Source organism: Myodes glareolus, chromosome 2 (genome assembly GCF_982192425.1).
Source record: "Myodes glareolus chromosome 2, mMyoGla1.1, whole genome shotgun sequence".
In the NCBI taxonomy this organism is placed as follows: domain Eukaryota; kingdom Metazoa; phylum Chordata; class Mammalia; order Rodentia; family Cricetidae; genus Myodes; species Myodes glareolus.
In genome coordinates, this window is record NC_142027.1 from 130,581,578 (window position 1) to 130,599,667 (window position 18,090).

General features: G+C 50.9%; 1 protein-coding gene across 3 annotated transcripts in view; it reads right to left on the bottom strand.

Annotated features, from left to right (window-relative positions):
• Positions 1 to 6,651: 6,651 nt before the first annotated feature.
• The window catches only part of Grk3 (G protein-coupled receptor kinase 3), a 99,080-nt gene continuing 87,641 nt past the window's right edge, over positions 6,652 to 18,090 (bottom strand). For all 3 annotated transcript variants that reach the window (XM_048450378.3, XM_048450367.3, XM_048450387.3), the window contains 5 exons: positions 17,208 to 17,303; positions 14,968 to 15,130; positions 13,776 to 13,912; positions 11,925 to 12,038; positions 6,652 to 11,083 (listed from right to left, as the gene is read on the bottom strand). In XM_048450378.3, the coding sequence (XP_048306335.1) occupies positions 10,922 to 11,083; positions 11,925 to 12,038; positions 13,776 to 13,912; positions 14,968 to 15,130; positions 17,208 to 17,303 (672 nt within the window). In that variant the 3' untranslated portion in view covers positions 6,652 to 10,921. The remainder of the gene's footprint in view (positions 11,084 to 11,924; positions 12,039 to 13,775; positions 13,913 to 14,967; positions 15,131 to 17,207; positions 17,304 to 18,090) is intronic.

Sequence of the window (18,090 nt, forward strand, 5' to 3'; positions counted from 1 at the left end):
TTCCCAACAGCCCTGCGGCGGAGGGGTTCTCCCGTCTCCATTCTACAGGTAGAAATTGAGGCACCTGGAGCTAGTGAAATGGCTCAGTGAGGACAGGTGCTTGCTGCCGAGCCCATGATCTGAGTTCAATCCCCAAGGCTTCTGCAGATTGTTCTCTGACCTCCACCCATGTTTCTAGTGTGCACACATAGAGAAATCAAGGCATGTAATTTTTTTTTTAGGTTAACCAACTTGTCCAAGGCACTGGAAAGTCAATACTTGCACCTAGGTAGCATTCACTCCAGAAGCGATCCCAAATACGCTGCTAACCCAGCCTCTGCCCAAAAGGCTTTGTCCCAGGCTGGGCGGAGCACAGTGTAGAGCCAGCGCTTAGAGCCGGTGCTTAGCCTGCCTATGGCCCTGGGTGTCAGCCCTGGGGTCAGCAGGTTGAGCCTTCAGTACATCCGCAGGGCACAGGTCCACACGCACAGTTCCGAGGAATCAGGTCAGAACTCAAATGCAGAACTCTAATCATTCAAACATACAGGCTGCTTCTTCTAAGCACGTTTCCACTCTGCATGTATGTGAATGTGTGTGTGTGTGTGTGTGTGTGTGTGTGTGTGTGTGAGAGAGAGAGAGAGAGAGAGAGAGAGAGAGAGAGAGAGAGCGTGTGAGGGGCCTGCAGGTGCACTTGCCTGCATGAGTACTGTGTGTCGAGGGCACAGGTTAACTTTGGGGTGCTATTCTTCAGATGCTGCCCACGTTGTCTTTGAGAAAAGGTCTCTCACTGGCCTGGAACCCGCATATTTCCTGGGCTGCTTGACCACTGGTCCCCAACTCAGGATTCTAAGCACTAACTGCCATTCCAGGCTTTTCAGGTGACAGGGATCAATTCTGGGTCCCAGTGTTTGCATGGCACCAGCTTACCACCCTCTTCGTTCTGTCTCAATGAGGCAGCAACCTCACAAAGAGCACTGGCCCCTGCTTAGTCAGGGTTACTATTGTGATGGAACACCGTGACCAAAAGCAACATGGGGAGGAAAAGGCTTATTTGGCATAAACTTTCATATTATGAAGTTCATCATTGAAGAAGTCAAGACAGAAACTCAAACAGGACAGGAGGAACCTGGAGGCAGGAGCCAATGCAGAGGTCATGGAGGGGTGCTGCTTACTGGCTTGTTCCCCATGGCTTGTTCAGCTTGCTTTCTTATAGAACCCAGGGCCACCAGCCCAGGGATGGCCCCACCCACCCTCATCAATCACTAATTAAGAAAATGCCCTATAGCTGGATCTTATGGAGGCACTGTCTCAATTGAGATAGCTCTAGTTTGTGTCAAGTCAACATAAAAAACTAGCCAGGACAACTGACCCCTGTCAGCTTGACACAAAAACACATCACTTTTCAATTAGAACCTTCTTTCCTACTTATTCCCAGGATGTTATGTTAATATCACAATATAAAACATAAGTAACTTTAAAAGTTCCACAGTCTTTATAAATTCAAACATTAAAAGTTCAGTTTTTAAAAAACATCCAGTCTCTTTAAAAATCCAAAGTCTCTTTTTAAAGTTCAAAGTCTCTCATCTGTGGGCTCCTGTCAAACCAAAATCAAATACTTTCTGCTTCAAGAGGGGAGAACCAGAGCATAGAACCATCTGAGCAAAACCAAACCAAACTCCAACTGTGTAAGTAATTCAATGTCCGAAGTCTGGGGTTCACTCAGTCTTCTGGGCTCCTCCAAAGAACTTGGGTCACCTCTTTGGTTCTGCTTTCTGCAGCACACATAGCTTGTCTTCCAGGCTCAGGCTGGCTCCACTCCACTGGTCATCCCATGGTACTGACATCTCCAAAATGCTGGGTCTCTGCTGCAACTGGGCTGCACTTTCACCAACAGCCTCTCCTGGGCTCTCTTCAGGGACTCCAGCCCTGCCACACAGTGCCAGCCTCAGCTGCTCTCCATGGCCCCTTCAGGCCTTCAAAGCCAGCACCACCGGGTGACTCTTGCACTACCAAGTTCAAGGCCAGCATGAGGTACAACCTTGGCTGCCTCTGGACCCCAGCTCCTGTGTGCTGACCCTGAGGACGCACTTCCCAGAAGGCTTCACCTCAATAATATTGATCTCTTCTTTATGGTAGCTGATCATTCAGCCCCATCTGACCAGCAGCCATTGCCCCAGAAAATGGTCCGGTAGAGTCTTTGCTTCCCTCTGACACCTCACGAGCCAGGCCTCCATCGTCTGCCCTGCTCTCAGCATTCCCATCATCTAAGCTCCCACGGAACAGCCCACTGAGCTCTCAACACTCAATGGCTTTTCTAACCCAGTTCCATAGTCCTCACACAGTCCTCTCAAAACCAGCATGGTCAGGGCTGTCACAGCGATGCCCCCCACATCCTGCTATAAACTTGACTTAGTCGAGGTTTCCGTTGCTGTGATGAACACCATGACCAAAAGCAGCACAGCATGGGGAGGAGAGGATTTATTCGGCTTACACTTCCACATCATAGTCCGTCACTGAAGGAAGTCAGGACAGGAACTCAAACAGGGCAGGAACCTGGCGACAGGAGCTGGTGCAGAGGCCATGGAAAGGCACTGCTTACTGGCTTGATTCTAAGGCTTGCTCAGCCTGCTTCTTATAGAACCCAGGACCACCAGCCAGGGGTGGCCCTGCCCACAAAAGGCTGGGCCCTCCCTGATCAATCTCTAATTAAGAAAATGCCCTACAGCCAGGTCTTAAGGGGGCACTGTCTCAATTGAGTTACCCTCCTTTCAGCTAACTCTAGCTCGTATCAAGTTGACATAAAACAAGCCAGTGTAGCCCTGAGCATCCATAACTGTCAATCACTCACCAGTTCCCTGGGGCACAAGGTGCCTTCTGTGAGAATGGCCATTTAGATAACAAACATGGGGTTGTGGGCACCCAAGGGTCCCAGTGTGTGGCATGAGCTGCTGTGAGCATCTTTACAAGCTGTGTTTCCAAGTCCGCGAGGACCCCGTGGTATTCAAACATGAATCACCCAGGCCGTTTCTAACTCCCCTCTTAGCCTGGAGGTGGGCCGTAAGCAGTGGGTTGGGGTGCAAAAGTGATTCTCTGGGCTCCAGGCTGGTAGTTTCCTGTGTAGTTGTGTTAAAATCCATAATCCACCCAAAGCAAGTGACCACACACACGTCTGTGGAACGTGAATGTGTGACCCCTGGGCTGACAAGTCACACTGGAACAGGTAAGCAGGATGTGGCATCTGCCAAGCACCCCTCGCCCCCGACTCCAGTCTTCCTTCCCCAAGTGGGAGGAGAGGAAGGAAAAATGAACACCCAGAAGCTGCCAGGCTGGGTTCCGCAGGTCCCACAAGCCACTGTCACAAGGAGAGAGGGTCATAGTGTTATTTGGTGGAGTGTCTTCACCATTCAACGTCTGAGTCCCATTTTCTGCTGCCCATGTTTGTCTGTCACTCGCCATCCTTTCAGGGAGGTGACCCGTCACACCGACAGCGGTTCCGTCCATCTCTGAGGGATCCATGCAGTACCGTGCTAGAGCTGCAAACCAGCTTCCCTGTGACATAGCCCTGAGAGCAGGATACAGGGAGCATGTGTGTGAATCCTGGGAATGACACCCAGACGTGGCAACGGGAGGTCCCAGGACCACCTTGGCCAACCCCAGATGCACTATCTGGATCTGTTTTGGCTACATTCCTGAGTACCAGAGCACCAGAGTCTGCAGAAGGGCATGGCGCTGAGCAGGGCACTCTGCTGCTGAGGCCTCCCCAAAGGAGATGACAGCTGAGGACATCTGATGACAGAGCCACCGGCCAATAAGTCTCCCTGAAAAAGATCTGATTGGCCCATGACAGCGGTCAAGGTCACCCATGACGATCTTGACAAGGTGGGTGGCATATGCACATCTGCTATCTACACCATTGCTTCTGCCCAGTGCCCAGGGTTGGCCATGGATGACCCTGGCATACTGCGGCCTGGCAGCACGGCTCTGCTCACTCTGCCTTGCACCTACAGGCACCACAAAAGCCGTGAACTCACCCTGCGCTGAAGGAGAGGTGTGGAGTTGACTGTCCCTGCCTCACTGTGTCCTGTGGCTTTGACCTGTGTCAGGAACACTGGGCAGGTCTCCTTCCACCATCTAATGGCCACAGTTCCTTCAGTTTTGGCTCAGGGTGGTGTGAACTCTGGGAGTCAGGTCCCATGCTCATTTCTTGGCCTGAAGATTTGGCCACTGTAACCATGTGAGCTCACACCGTCTCAGAGAAGTCAAGTCTCCAGACACTAAACCTGACCCCAACACTTACCCTCGGAGTCAGGCCCAGTCTTAACCTCAACGTGGCAAAAGCCACCCTCTTGTAAACTGGTGGCTTTCAGCTGGAAGCAATTTTGTCCCCTTTTGTACCTAAGGGACCTGCAGCAGTGTCTGGACACCCTGGATTGTGGAGGTCTGGGTTCTGGCATCTCTGATTCACTTCCCACAACACCCAGTGGCCCCCTCAGTGAGTCACTTGGTCTCTTAGGTCTGTAGTATAAAGGTTCAGAACCTGTATCTTGAAGTTCCCATCGCAGGCCTGGGGAAGGGGCGGACTTTGGGGGAGTCTCACCTTGTCACAGCACATTACATCAAATTGTCACAAACTTAACACTGTGCCTCAAGGACCTGTGGTGGCTGCGTTTTTACCAACTGAACAAAAGCTCGATTCACCCGAGAAGAGGGACTCAAAACTGAGAATATGTCCCCAACACTCACGACAAACACATATGGGACATTTTCTTCCATAACAATGGATATGAGAGGATTCAGCCCACTGTGGGTCCTCCCATGGGGTGGTGTCACCCCTAGGCAGATGGTCCTGGGTGTATAAGAAAGCAGGTGGAGGAAGCCATGGGGATTAAGCCAGTAGGCAATGCTCCTCTCTGGCCTCTGCTGCAGTGCCGGCCTCCAGGTCCTGCCCTAAATTCTTTCAGTGACGCACTGTGACCTGAGAGTCTGGGGTGAACGAAGCCCTTCCCTCCCCAAGCTGCCTTCAGTCATGGTGTTTACATAGCAATAGGAAGCAGATGAGGACAGATGTTCATGCGTGACACCAGCACATGAGGACAGATGCTCATGCGTGACACCAGGAAAGGCTTCTCAAACTGTCCACCATGTGTAGAGAATGACAGGGTCTCTGGACAGACAGTCACAGCAGCACTTAGGAGAGGGAAACCTGAGGGGCTGGAGGCAGGGCCAGCCTCTCAGACCAAAATGGAGAAGGCAAGGAAGCCACACAGAGTAGAGGGAGGGACATTGACAGCCGAGGGGACAGCTGGCCCAAAGCTACTGTGGGGAGGACAAAATAAGCCAATTTCCTTCTTCTCCTACCCAAAGGTCACCAGGACAGACCCAGTTTCTGAGCTGGTCCCAAGTCAGACACTCACAAGCCTATGGGTCCAGTCATGGAGGAGGCTCTCAGGCTTCACACGAGTAACACAAACGCACAGTGGGCAACGTGAGGGAAGCAAACACATACAAGTGCTCAGATTACATGGCAACTGCTGTGAGTGACCTACCCCACTGCTGTGTTGATACATGTGCATGTTTTCCTGGTTAGAACCCTGAGGGTCTGCTCCTCCCTCCCACGCGGTGACCTGTCTTGTGACTGTCTCACCACATCGATATTCCAGGCTGGAGACTACCTGCAAACAGCCTGAAGGATATATTCAAGCTTCTCCCATAGTAAAAACAAAGTCCAGGGGACACACATACAACACATGCAGAAAAGTCCAGGGGACAATACACACACATACAACACATGCAGAAAACAGGCTGTGCCATTCAAAGTGACCGGCTGAGGGTTGTGTTGAGTGTCCTTGGAGAGAAGCCAGTTTGGGGGTGATGGCATTTGCATGGCATTTCTGAGGGCCAGGAGCTCTTCAGCCTTGGTTACAGACGGATACATATACAATTCACAAGGCTGTGTCGTGTGCCCACAGGGCGGCTGCACAGACTAGACCAGGGTCACCAGACTGGGGTCTTCTGACGACTGTTTGGCTGATGAGTTTTAAAGTCTGCACCAAGACACTCCAGGGAGTCTCAATAGTGACCTCGCCAGGTCAGTGGTAACTTCCTTTCTTACCAAATCAGCAAGATACAGGGCACCTCCTGTCCAGCTCAAAGACAGGAGGCATGGGCCCCTGGCATGGGCCCACAGCAGACAGTCCCGCCCTGGCAGCCGTAGCATGGAGTCTGGTTTAAAGTGGCAAGCACTGAACAGAAAAGGGTAAGAAAATCCCGGCAAATGAGCCCCTCCCTGAAGCAGTTCTAACATACAACTTGCCGTGCGTAAGAGACAGGGAAAGAGGCCACTAAGACTGAGGGTGGACGGCACACAGCAAGAAGGCTGAAGTATGCTGGACATCCCTGGTCCCAGGAGGCCATGCTGGCTAGAGAAGAACTCTATTTGCCCAGCTTTCAGGGCAGACACGGCTGGCTTTGAAACCAGATCAGCATCTTGATGGAATGACAGGAGGTCATTCTCTGAAATGTTTGGTAGTCAGCCTGGGCACAGCACTCTCAGTGCCTTTTAAGGAGGAGGGACAGGAGATCAATCTTCTGCAAGCCACCCGTGATGCATTATAAACCCATGTGCACACCGCAGTTGAGGACAGTCCAAGTCAGAGAAATGAGACATCAACCTCACACTGCTGCTCGTCGGAGCTCAGTTTTATTGTTTCAACAACACAAAAGGCTGCCATCTCTCTTTAAATAACAAACTATACAGATCACAAGGAGCAGTAAAATACAGATGGTTTCCATGGGAACACACATACGGATTCAATAAATAATATAAAATGCTTTTTGTGCTAAAATAGAACTCTTGTCTCATAGTTACAGGTCCATCCATCTCTGTTACCCAGAAAAAGCCAGGTCTGCTATTACCTAGAACATAGAAAAATATAATTTAATAACAGAACTAAAATAAAAAGGCCAGTGTTGAGTTTATAAACCACATGCAATACGTACAACCAGGGGCAGGTAAACAACCAAGGAAACAAACAAACGGACAAATCACAGTGGATGATGGGAATGATCGCTCCACCCCACCCTACCTCCAAAGACATTTTATCTCTAGGGCAAAATGAAAAGGGAGGGAAGCTAGGTACTCACTTCCAAAAAGGACCCCACGGGGGACCTCACTCTATGCACGGGTTTGGACTAACTATGAGAAGGCCTTTGTTCTTCATGAAAGCCTACACTTTGAACCCACTTTCCGTGCCACATCTCAGGACACAGCGTCCCCGCTGCTGGTGGAGTGCTCACACTTGTTTTGGGGCAGAAAGCAACAACTCTGATTCTGTTAGTTACTTATTTCTAAGGCTGTCCTGGGACTCGCCAGCTTCCTGTCTCGGTGTCCTGAATACCGAGGCGGTAGGATATGAGACCTGGGCTCTGTTCTCTCTTAGTTAAGTAAACAAAAGTGAATCAGCAAGGAAAACCTTAGGGGCCATCCCAGCTGAGGAGAGGAGGCTCACAGCTCAGCTTTCTTCATTCCAGAGCAACAAACAAGCAGATGACATGAGGCCTGAAGAAAGTAAAACAATTCTGTTAACACAAATGCGGCAACTTTCAGATCAACCTCACTCGGGAAAAGACAGCTTGGTTTTTGGTTTTTTGTTTTGTTTTATTTTTAATTTAAGTTATCAAAGTTCAAAGTGGAAATGGAGTTAAACACGCAGAAAGGCCGTGGCGCCATCCTGGGACACCGCCCCCAACCCCCGCAGCACATTCAGTAGCAGTGACCCGGACACTGTCTCTCTCTGCCTGGCTACACAGCACACAGTGTCAGGGGACAGACTCAGCGTCCGGGCAGATACCGCCGATGAGGGACCTTCCTGGGAATGTCCAGGGAAGAGCACATGACACTTTCATGAGGGGAGCAACTAGGCTTCGGCCAGGGGGTCTCCCACTAGTGTCCATCATTTCTTCCTTGGTGCTTTCTCATGCCCAAGAGTCTGGTTTCCATCAGCTGACCAAGCAAACCTTCTCCGTCTGCCCTGAGCCCGCCACAGATTCCACTGGCCTCTCAGGAATATGAAACAGACTAGCTCCTGTCCTGGGGAGCTCTGACCCTTTGCCACACTGGTGAACAGTTATGGCTAGTGGGGCCTCAGAATAGCTGCTTCTAATAGGCACATGGCTAAGGTCAAGGGGCTACGCAGGCTAAGTCTTATTAGGTGGCTAACAGTTGGCTGCCCACCCTCCACCCCCACTGGAGATTAAAACCAGAACCACGAACATGTGAGGCAAGAGTGTGGCCCCAAAGCTACTGCAAAGCCCTTGGTGTTCTGAAGGCAAGGCCTTGCTATGTAGTTCAGGTTAGCCTCAAACTCATAAGCCTCCTGCCTCTGGCAGTCAAGGCTGGGCTCATGATCCTGCTGCATCCAGTCTGTCCAACGCTATCTTTCTTGAAAGGATATCACCTCTCCCCAGTAAGCCACCATCCACACTGCGCGTGCTGCTGGCTTTACAGTTTGTACTATCAATCAATGGGGCCACCAGTGTGCAGACCCCGGTGTCAACAGTGAGACAGGTTCCCCTGTCAACCATGACGGTGAGACAATTTCTACAGGCTTTGCCGAAGTATCGCACTTAACCATGTCCTGGGGGCACAAGCATGGAGCCCCAGGAGCAAGAGGGTACTTTAGGTTAAACAGATAAATAAATAAACTGGGGTTTGCCAAAGGCTTTGATGTAGCGTGTGTCACATGGCTGCTTTAAAGTGATGTAACAGTCTTGTTTATGAAACCGAGGTTGCTTAGAACAGAATTGTACTAAAACAGCATCACCTGGAATGTCTTTGCTCGTGTTAAGTACTCCTCCCCAGGAACTGCAATCAGGAGAACACACAGGCTCATTCTGTTAATGGTACAGAAGCAGCTGGCATCTAGGGATCCACCAACGTGACAAAAACTCTCACACAGCCAAGCATTGTAAACTCTACGGCTTTCCCTCCACCCTGTGGGCTCAGGTCACCCCATCGCATTCATGCTTGGGTGGAAAGATGGCCTCTGAGGACCCATCCCCCGCCATGGGAATCTTGAGGACCTACTGCAAGGGCCATCTGCCCTCCCTCAGCTGTGTCCTCAGGAGGGAAACGGGGTTGAGGGGATACAGTGGTTTACCTGGAGTAAGTCTGAGGCAGGGGGCTCTGAGGAGAGCCTCTCTACACACAAAATTCCTTTCTAAAAGGGAAAAGAGTCTTCAGATTGACTCAGCAAGGACTAACACACGGTGTCTGTGAGAGTCTAGCTCAACATCGTACAGGCTCAGGAACCCACGATTCTGCCACCTTTAAAAACCCTTTGCTATAGCTATAACCCCATTACAAAATTCAGTCTGGCTAGCCCAATGCTGGCTGGGGCCAAGCCACTACGATTGGTAGAGGGTACTGTATATCCCCCGAAAAGGCCAGATATGCAGCTCCCACCCCTGCAGGTCTGCTTGAGCTTGTGTGAGCTGCCCACCCTGGCCACACCCACAGTAACATCAATACTTAACGACATGTGCATATGTGCAATAGGATCTGAATACCATTCTCTTTAAGCAGGCAGGGTGCCTGTGCTAGGTTGCAGCCACATTCCCACACTAGAGGCAGTGAACAGTGGTACATGGATATGGACTCGAACCCTGAATGGGCAACGAGATGGACACTGAGCCCCAAAACTTCCCCACGCACCTGCATGGTAACAGGCAAATTATCTTCCAAACTCTCAAAAGGTAATTGCAATGTTAAAAAATAAATAAATAAACACCTTATTTTCCCAGCATATAAACACAAGGGTACACACCGGGAACTGTTAGAAAGATCTAGAACAGAATGCAAAGAATTTCAACGTCAGGTTCTTACGTGCTCAGCAGTTCATCTAGAAACACAGCCCCCGGAGCTGAACAAGTCCGCGGAGCCCTTCAGGGACTTTTGTTTCCGTGCGGTGGCACAGGAACCCAGCATTTATTCGGGGCAGCGGCGGAGGAAGTAACTTTTAGAGGAAGGGTGCTGGGCAAACTGCCGTCCCCGACAGAATAACCCAGTGCACAGTGCATCAATGACAGAAGGATGTGGGGCAAGCCAGGGCGCACAGGAGACCTCTGGACAACGCCACCCATCAGTGTGAGTTCATTATAAGTTATATTCTTCTGTCTTATTCACGTCCTCGGATATGCTTCCCAGGCCAGGCAGAGGGAGCATGACTCCGTCATAGACCTGCCCCTCATGGAGACCCCAAGCGCGTGCATGCACTGCCTGATAGGTAACCTATATCCTGCTTGACCTGAAGTCCTGGGGCATCTGCTCTGCTCGTGTTGACCAGAAGGGGCCATGATGGATGCCACAGCAATTCCTCAAAGGGACATTCCTATCTCTGCTCTCTGACTGGCATCCTTAGAGCAGAGCCACCAGAGGCAGGCCGTGTGTACATGGTACTCACTGCTACCTCATCACCTCTGGGACAAACAGGAGTTATCCCTGACCTATAGAGACCCTAGGCTACTGTGCCTCCTCCAGGATTTGGAGCCACACACCCCCAAACTCCAGGCAGGCACTCAGATACATCAGTGCCTAGGATAGGCTACCGCAGTTTCAGACACTGTGGTCCCATCCCAGATAGTCTCGATGCCAGAAACGCTTGAGTGATAAAGGTCATTTCCCGTTCTGAGGCCATGGGTACCAAAGTAAGTGGGTATGCAGAAAAATGCCTTCTGCTTCTTCAGTAGTTTCAATTGTGGACAGGCCAGCCCAGAGGTTGTCCCAACTCCTGCAAGGCCACCTTGGTGTCGTGGGCATCCCCAGCCTGGAGCAGCCCGGTGCTCAGAACCGTTGTGTCTCAGCTCCACACGGCTCCCTGTGGCTCCATTCCACTCCTGGACTGAAGAGCTGGGGCCCCTCCTGCGGGCCTTGCTGCTCTGTGGTTCAGAGGCCGCTGCTGTTTCTGTGGCACAGTGGTGGCTTGGAGAGCTCCAGGATGGTGGTTCGGGGTTTGTTGAGGAACTTGGGGGCACGGCGCAGCAGTCTCTGGGCCTCAGTGAAGGTGCACGTCAGCTCCTTCAGCCACTGTGCAAACTCGGGGTCACTCTGCACAGAGAAACATGCAGGCATTGGGACCTGTCTACCCATCTGCAACAGTATCTACAAAAGTGTTTGGAGCCTGAAAGAGGACACATCCTGCCTGTCAGCCCTGAAGCCTTGCTTCTACCTTCAGGTCCCCTGGAGCGTGGTGTAAAACTTAGTCAGTTCTGGGCTCTCCCAATACATCCTTTGTATCCTATCTACTGCCTTAATCTAGTTGGGGATTTTCTCTGGGTCCTAAAACCACAGCCTATAGAATAATGAACAGGGGGAGAGGGTCCTGATACGGTAAGACACCCTCTCACATGTCTAAGATAGTTCTGAGTTCCTGTGTCCACCTGTAATTCCAATACTGGGAAAGTCAAGTCACAGAGTCCCGGGTTCCCCACCAGCCTGGACTACGTAGCAAGACCCTGTCTCAACAACAAGCTAACGGGTGTCCTTGTTCAACCAGTTCCTCTCCCTTTACCCTGTGAAAACACACGTGTGCACACACCTTAGTACACCAAGGAAAAGTGTAAAACAATGAAACTTGAGCTACAGTACAACTCAGAGAAAAACAAAGGCAGTCCCCCTGGGAAAGCCCTTTTGGAATCTCAGAGATCAGAGAGATAAGTTAGCTTGGAGAGCAGACTCCAGCTCTGCCTGCCCCAGGCAGTTCCCAGACTCAACTATCCTCTCTGCTAACATGAATTCACCTGTGTTAGTTTATCGGGACTTAATTTACCTAAACCTTACAGCTAAGTCTGTGAGAGAGGCAAGGAGGAGCTTGGGGACCTGGCAAGAGCCCTGGGAATCCGCCCATCCCTGTCTGTCAATATTCCAGAGAATACCAATAAAAACTCACCTCGCATTGCAAGACAAACTGTTTCCCTCCTTTTATTCGGAATAAAATGCACTTTCTGTCTTTAATCTGGGTCTCCTCAACGGACAAGATCTGTTCCATGGTCAGTAAATTTTGCTAAAAACAAATGGGAAAAGTGAACAATTACTTTGATACTTTGTGATCTCTTCCAGCAAATTAAAGGGTGCATTTTCAAAAGCCAATGACATTTTCTTCTTCTTTCTTGGTTGATAGTCTAGAAATGAGGAGAAGGGCTACAAGGGACACAAAAAGAAGTTCAAAGTAACCAAGGAAGCACCGCTTCTGTGAGGGCCCACCACCCAGGGTTCTGGATTAGTGTTGGCGTGGGAAGCCATGAAAGTACAGGGCCACATGGCAGGGACATCTGCTGCTGTCTAGCCATCAGCAGGAGAACAGTGAATAGCGGTGGGTGACAGCTAAGGCATGGATGGGCTAAGACATTAGATCCACATCTGAAAGACCTAAATACAGGAGGCATTCCTACAGGATCCTCACAACAGATTTAGTGTGAAGGCTCAGCAGGCCACAGTGTGGTTACATGGGGGTGGTGTTTGTTTGTTTATATTTTAGATACATTCTAAGAAATCTGGAGCGGAAAACGTGAGGAACTCCCACGCTGTCTGTCCCTCTGTTCATTCTTACAGATCTACCTCGGGTCTGCCTAGCTTCACACAGAATATCAAATGTCTAAAGAAAATAATAGTAATTAATAATAAAAGATACATTGTTGCAACTATGACAGTTCGAGGCTTGAGAGGATTGCCTGCCCAGGCTCTGGGAAGATAGTTCAATACCTGCTAGCACAGAGCTGCATCTAGGTGCACTCACAGAACACCTGATTTCGTGCTCAAATCTAAGAGATTTTAATTTTAAGAGGCCCATGGCACAACCGGGAAGTGACCACAGGCTACTGCCACCATTCATAAGGAGCAGTTCACAAACCATGACTCAAAGACAGCAGGGCTGAGCCTCCTGCTCGGGTCCTCTGCAGCTGAGAGGCTGCTGATCCTCATTCCAGACTCCTAATTACATCCATGTCCTGACCCCGGGACCATGGCCCCAGTGATGAACCCTGCCCCACCTCACAGCAGACCACACACCATCCACCCAGGTGGGCTCCTTTCTGGGTCTCTCACATGGAGGGTGTTTAATGAAGCAACCTGTCTTGTTGCTTTGCTACCATTAGCTTGAGAAAGGGTCTGAGGGATTAAGATTCCCAGCAGAGGGCAGACAGCCTGGGTCAGCGTCCTTGCCACCCTAAACAGATCCCACGGGTGACATTTCATCTGATCTGACTTGGGAAGAGACCAAGACATACCGGGGTCAACAGCCCTCTCCACCCACAGCAAGCTGGCTGCCCTGGATTCCTTTCGGTAAATTGGGGTTGGACCCTGCAAGCTGCTAAACCACTGAGTTTGTTTACGGCGCCTGGTCTCAGGTTAGCGTGCCCTAACTATGGGAGCTGTGAGGTTTTCTGTGTCTCCCACTTCTCAATGAGGAAACAGAGGCCCAGAGAGGCACCTTGGAGTGTGCTGAGTCCTGTGAGCCATGAGTTGGGATTGCCCTCTCCTGCTCTGCTCTTCTCCCATCCCACCATTGCGCTCTCCAGCCTCCATTGACTCCGTGAGGCTGCTGGACTCAGGACCCTGTCTTTCAAAGGACACCTGTGCCTTTATTCCAGGAAGGAACTTGACACAGACACTAAAAGTCAGACCATAGCAACCCTTGCTCCTGAGACAAAAGAGACACAGGCAGGAGGCAGAGGGAGGGAGCCACAGAACCCCAGAGCCCCCAGCGCCCCAGAGCTGCGCAGGTGCCACCCCCAGAACTCACCCGAGATTCGCCCTCTCCTCTCCACTCCAGTCTGTTAGGGAACAGGTAGAAGTAGCGCCTCTGCCATTGCGTGAGAAAGGGGTTGCCCAGCTTCAGCATGAACCCGTGCATGATGCAGTCCTTCCCCAGGGCATAATCTGAGGGTGGACACACAGGGTCACTCAGGTCCTGAGTTAACACCACTAATGACACGCTTTGGGGCTGGAGAGGGGGCACATGTCTCCACAAAAGCAATTCGTTTTTTTAAACACCATGAGCTCAGTTTTTGAAAACATGGGACTGGGATGTGGAAGCTCAGAAGGTTCCAGGCTCTGAGCTCAAACCTTGATTCTTGGCATTTGAACCTGCAGTACATACTTGCAACTCAGACCGGACAAAATTTTGTTCCCAAACTACTAAATAAGAGACTGTTTAATTGTGAATTCTCTCCAAAGTTCCATTACCACTGGAGGGAACTGCCCCTTAATCCACTTCCATCCTATAAATTCTTCTGAAGCTAGGCCTTTCCCCTGACAGTCATCCTCGGCTCACCGCCCTTGAAGACAGCAGAGTCGAACAACTCAGACTCACACTGACTGAGTCTTTAAGGTGGGGGACATTTCACAAGGTGGTAAAATCACTCATCCATCAGTCTACCCACGATGCCATGGGAGCTAGACATGGATCAGTGTTTGGTGGGCCCACTGAGGAACAACAATAAAGATGAGATAAAAATCTGCCTGCCCTCGGGAATGTACAATCTGGGGGAGTCAGACACCCCTCAGAAGGATGAGACCCCACATGCTTCTTGAGATGGAGAAAAAGTAAAAGACAGCAGAGGAAGGCAGGGGTGGGGCCCATGGAGCTGCCCTTCTGACATGGGTTTGCGTTTCTGGGTAGAGTTAAAACACATTTAGTTCTGCCTTTGTCCTGGACACAGGTGCCGGGACTGTACTCATGGGGTCTGTTCCTGACTCTGTAATGCCCTGTCTTCAAGGACTAAATTTTCAAGGCTGCCCCGCAGAGTCCCAGGAGCAGGGAGACCCCAGAACTCAGATAGCAATGCCTCCCCCAGTGTTCATTTCCATCTGCCTGAAAACTGGAGGGTTCGAGAAACTGGACTCAGCCCTTGAATCCATGTGAAAGCCAAGCCCGGTACGCTGTTTCCTATGCTGGGAAGCACTTGGTGACAGTGAGCCCCGTGGCCTTTTACCTTCCTCCTGACCAAGTTGCTTATTTTTAGCCCTCTTCCTGGCCTCGATTTTATCCGTATCGGCATTGACGGCATCGTAGATAGTCTCCACCACTTCCTGCTGCCAGCGCTCGGAGATCACCAGTGGGAAGTTCTTATAGAGGTCCTGATCGCAGTCCAAGAGCTGGGTGTGTAAGGATAGGGGAACACACGCTCTAGTGCCTCCCATGGCCACACCAGGGACGGCTTTGCCGTGGCCCAAGACCAGGCAGCCTGGGCCTGGTCTTCAATAACACTAGGGTATTTTTGTCAAGGAAATAAACTTATGTTTAAAATTTGTTTGTATGCATGTGTATGTGGTCCTGTGTGTGTACATGTGTAAGAAGGTGCATGTGTATGTGTGTCTGTGTGAGTAGGCCAGAGGTAGGTATCAGTGTCTTTCTCTAACACAACATATTTATGTATTTATGCGTGGGGAACAGTCTCTCTTACTGAACCTGGAGCTTACCAACTAATGACACCAGGCTTCCTCTTGTCTCTGCTCCCCTTCACTTCTCAGTGCTGGGTTATGAATGTGCATCACTGTGCCTAATTTTACTCCCATGCTAGGGCTCTGAACTCAGGCGCTCATGTGCAGCAAACACTTGACTGTGAGCTCCTCCAGCCCCACACACTGTGTTTTATTTAGAAACAGTAAGAGACTCTTGGCAGCCATGTAGACTTTCAGCTGTGGGTGCCGTATTTATAAAAAAAAGGGGGGGGCAAGGGTCCGCATAGTATTCAAAATCCCATAAGGGAGAAAAGCTGGGCCGGCTGACCAACCTCCCTCACATGGTGTGGAAAAGCGGGAAAGCGGGCTGCAGGCTACATCAGCTGGCATTGCACGACCTCCCAACACCAGCACCATGCACAGATGAACGTTTAAGCACAAGTGGCTGGAGAGCAGGTGCCCAGCCCGGGAGCTGCAGTGATGGGTGTGCACTTCATGGCAGCACTGTCTTTGCCTTAAACGCCTTTGTCTTGCCCTCTAAGGCAGGCTGCCCTGGGGGTCCAGGAGACGGTGGCTTTGCTACAGCTCCTGTAACACCCCATGGTCTCCCAGTCAGTCTCCACTCCAGGAGCCCGTGGCTCCGCCCAGCTGCCCTGCTCACAGCTGCCCCTGCTCACAGCTGCCTCTCCTCCAGGCCTCATCTCCCTCCAGGCTCTACCTTCACTCTGTCCCCAGCATGCCTGTTCTGAGTGTCCCTGTGACAGCCCCTGCCAGACTCAGTTACAGAGCCCGCCATTCACTCTCCAGGTAGCAGGTGTGGGTTTGACATGCAGAACCATCACTGTGGCTGGAGGGGGTTTTCAGGTGGGAAACTGAGCAACTGGCCCTGCCAGCAGCAGAGAAGAGCCGGGGCTGGGCTAAGCCACCAGAGTCAGGGCAGATGACAGGCTGGCAGGCTGGTGACTCGCTGACTTAGCATTTTACAAATGGTGATCTTCCTCCTGACTCACTCTCCCTGTGAGTATGTCTTGTCACCACTTGGAAAAACAGAGTCATGCACCAAAGTTTGAAAAATGCAGAGGACCCTTGATTGACATGTGCAAAGAGATTCCTGCTGTGTGCATGTTCCCTCCGGACACAGGAAGATCCTAGACCAGTGTTCTCAAACCTTTCTAAAGCTGACACCCAAACATAAAATTATTTTGTTGCTACTTCATAACAATATATTGCTACTGTAATGTAAATATCTGATATGCAGATGGTCTTAAGGGGTCCAAGGGTCATTTGACTCCCAAAGGGATCACAACCCACAGGTTGAAAACCACAGCCCTAGACTTAGAAGCACGAAGATCATGGAGTCTTCTGCTCTGAGCGGAATGTGTTTGAATCAGTTCTTATTCCTGCCACAGATCCAAGCTGGAGTCTAACGGCAAATGCCACACAAAACAAGGCAAGCAAGCACCCTGTTGCTCACCAAAGTGAAATGATCGGGAAAAGAAAGCTGTGGCGGCTGCTGCTGAGTGTAGGCGCTAAGACTGAAACTATCGCCAAGTGCAATGGATTCTCCTCTCCTCAAGCTACAAGGGTGGGGTGGCCTGTTACCCCAGCAGCGGGGTTCAAGGCCTGCTGGGCTGCAGAGTGAGTGCAGGGGATGGGGGTGTAGCTTGGTGGTAGAGTGTTCGTCTAGCACGGACAAGGGCTCCAGTCGATCCCCAGTGCCCTCCACACACAGTGAATACAGCCGAAATCCCATACCTGGAAGTGTGCATACCTTAATGCCTTTGGTGTCCTCCTCGTCAAAAGAGCCGATATCAAAGGCGTCTGCAGCGTTGACTTCTCCCCGAGGAGGGATTAGGGGTGGTGGGTACTAGAAGATCCAACAAGTAGGTAGGGCCCAGTTACCAGCTGCCCTGTATGCCCCCAGCCCCAGATAACAGTCTATAAAAAGAACACAGCCTGGTTTTCAGGGAGCACATGCCCAGAGAGGGCAGATCACCCTGAGCTGTCACACTGCAAACCCTCATCAGTGCTGGCTGCCCGGGTGATCTGAGCCTGGCAGGGTGGGCGGGCACTGCCTCCTTCCTGTGGCAGGGTGGGCGGGCACTCCCTCCTCCCCACAGGAACTGCCATCGCTCTGCAGCTGGGCTTCACACAGAAACACACTTAAAAATTCAACTGGGGTGTTCCTGTACCAAAGAGAGGCACAACGAAGCTTAAAATAAGGGGAGGGGGTAGGGTACGGCTGCACGGAAAAGGACAGGCTTAGTGGGGAAAGGCCTGGTTTCGGCTCTAGCACAAGACAAAAGTTAAAAAAATAAAAATCAGGAAAAGATGGTATAGGGCTAGAAAAACGTCTACATTCCTTGCATATTGAAGTCTGACTCTATACATAGCCCAATCAGGCAGAAAACTGCTGTCCTGGGCCTTCTATTCATGTGTTGAGATGATATCTCCAAAATTTTGATATGGCTGCCCCTCAGCACCTGCAGAGGCCCTTTCCAGGCTGTCACCTGGCTACACGTCCACTGAGGAGCAGGTCCCTCACATACAACAGCGAGGGTTTGCACAGAACTTGTATGTATCATATACCCCCACAGACGTCAGTCTTGAGGTGACAGTGTAAATGTTCCGCAGAGAGTGGTCAGTCTGTGTCA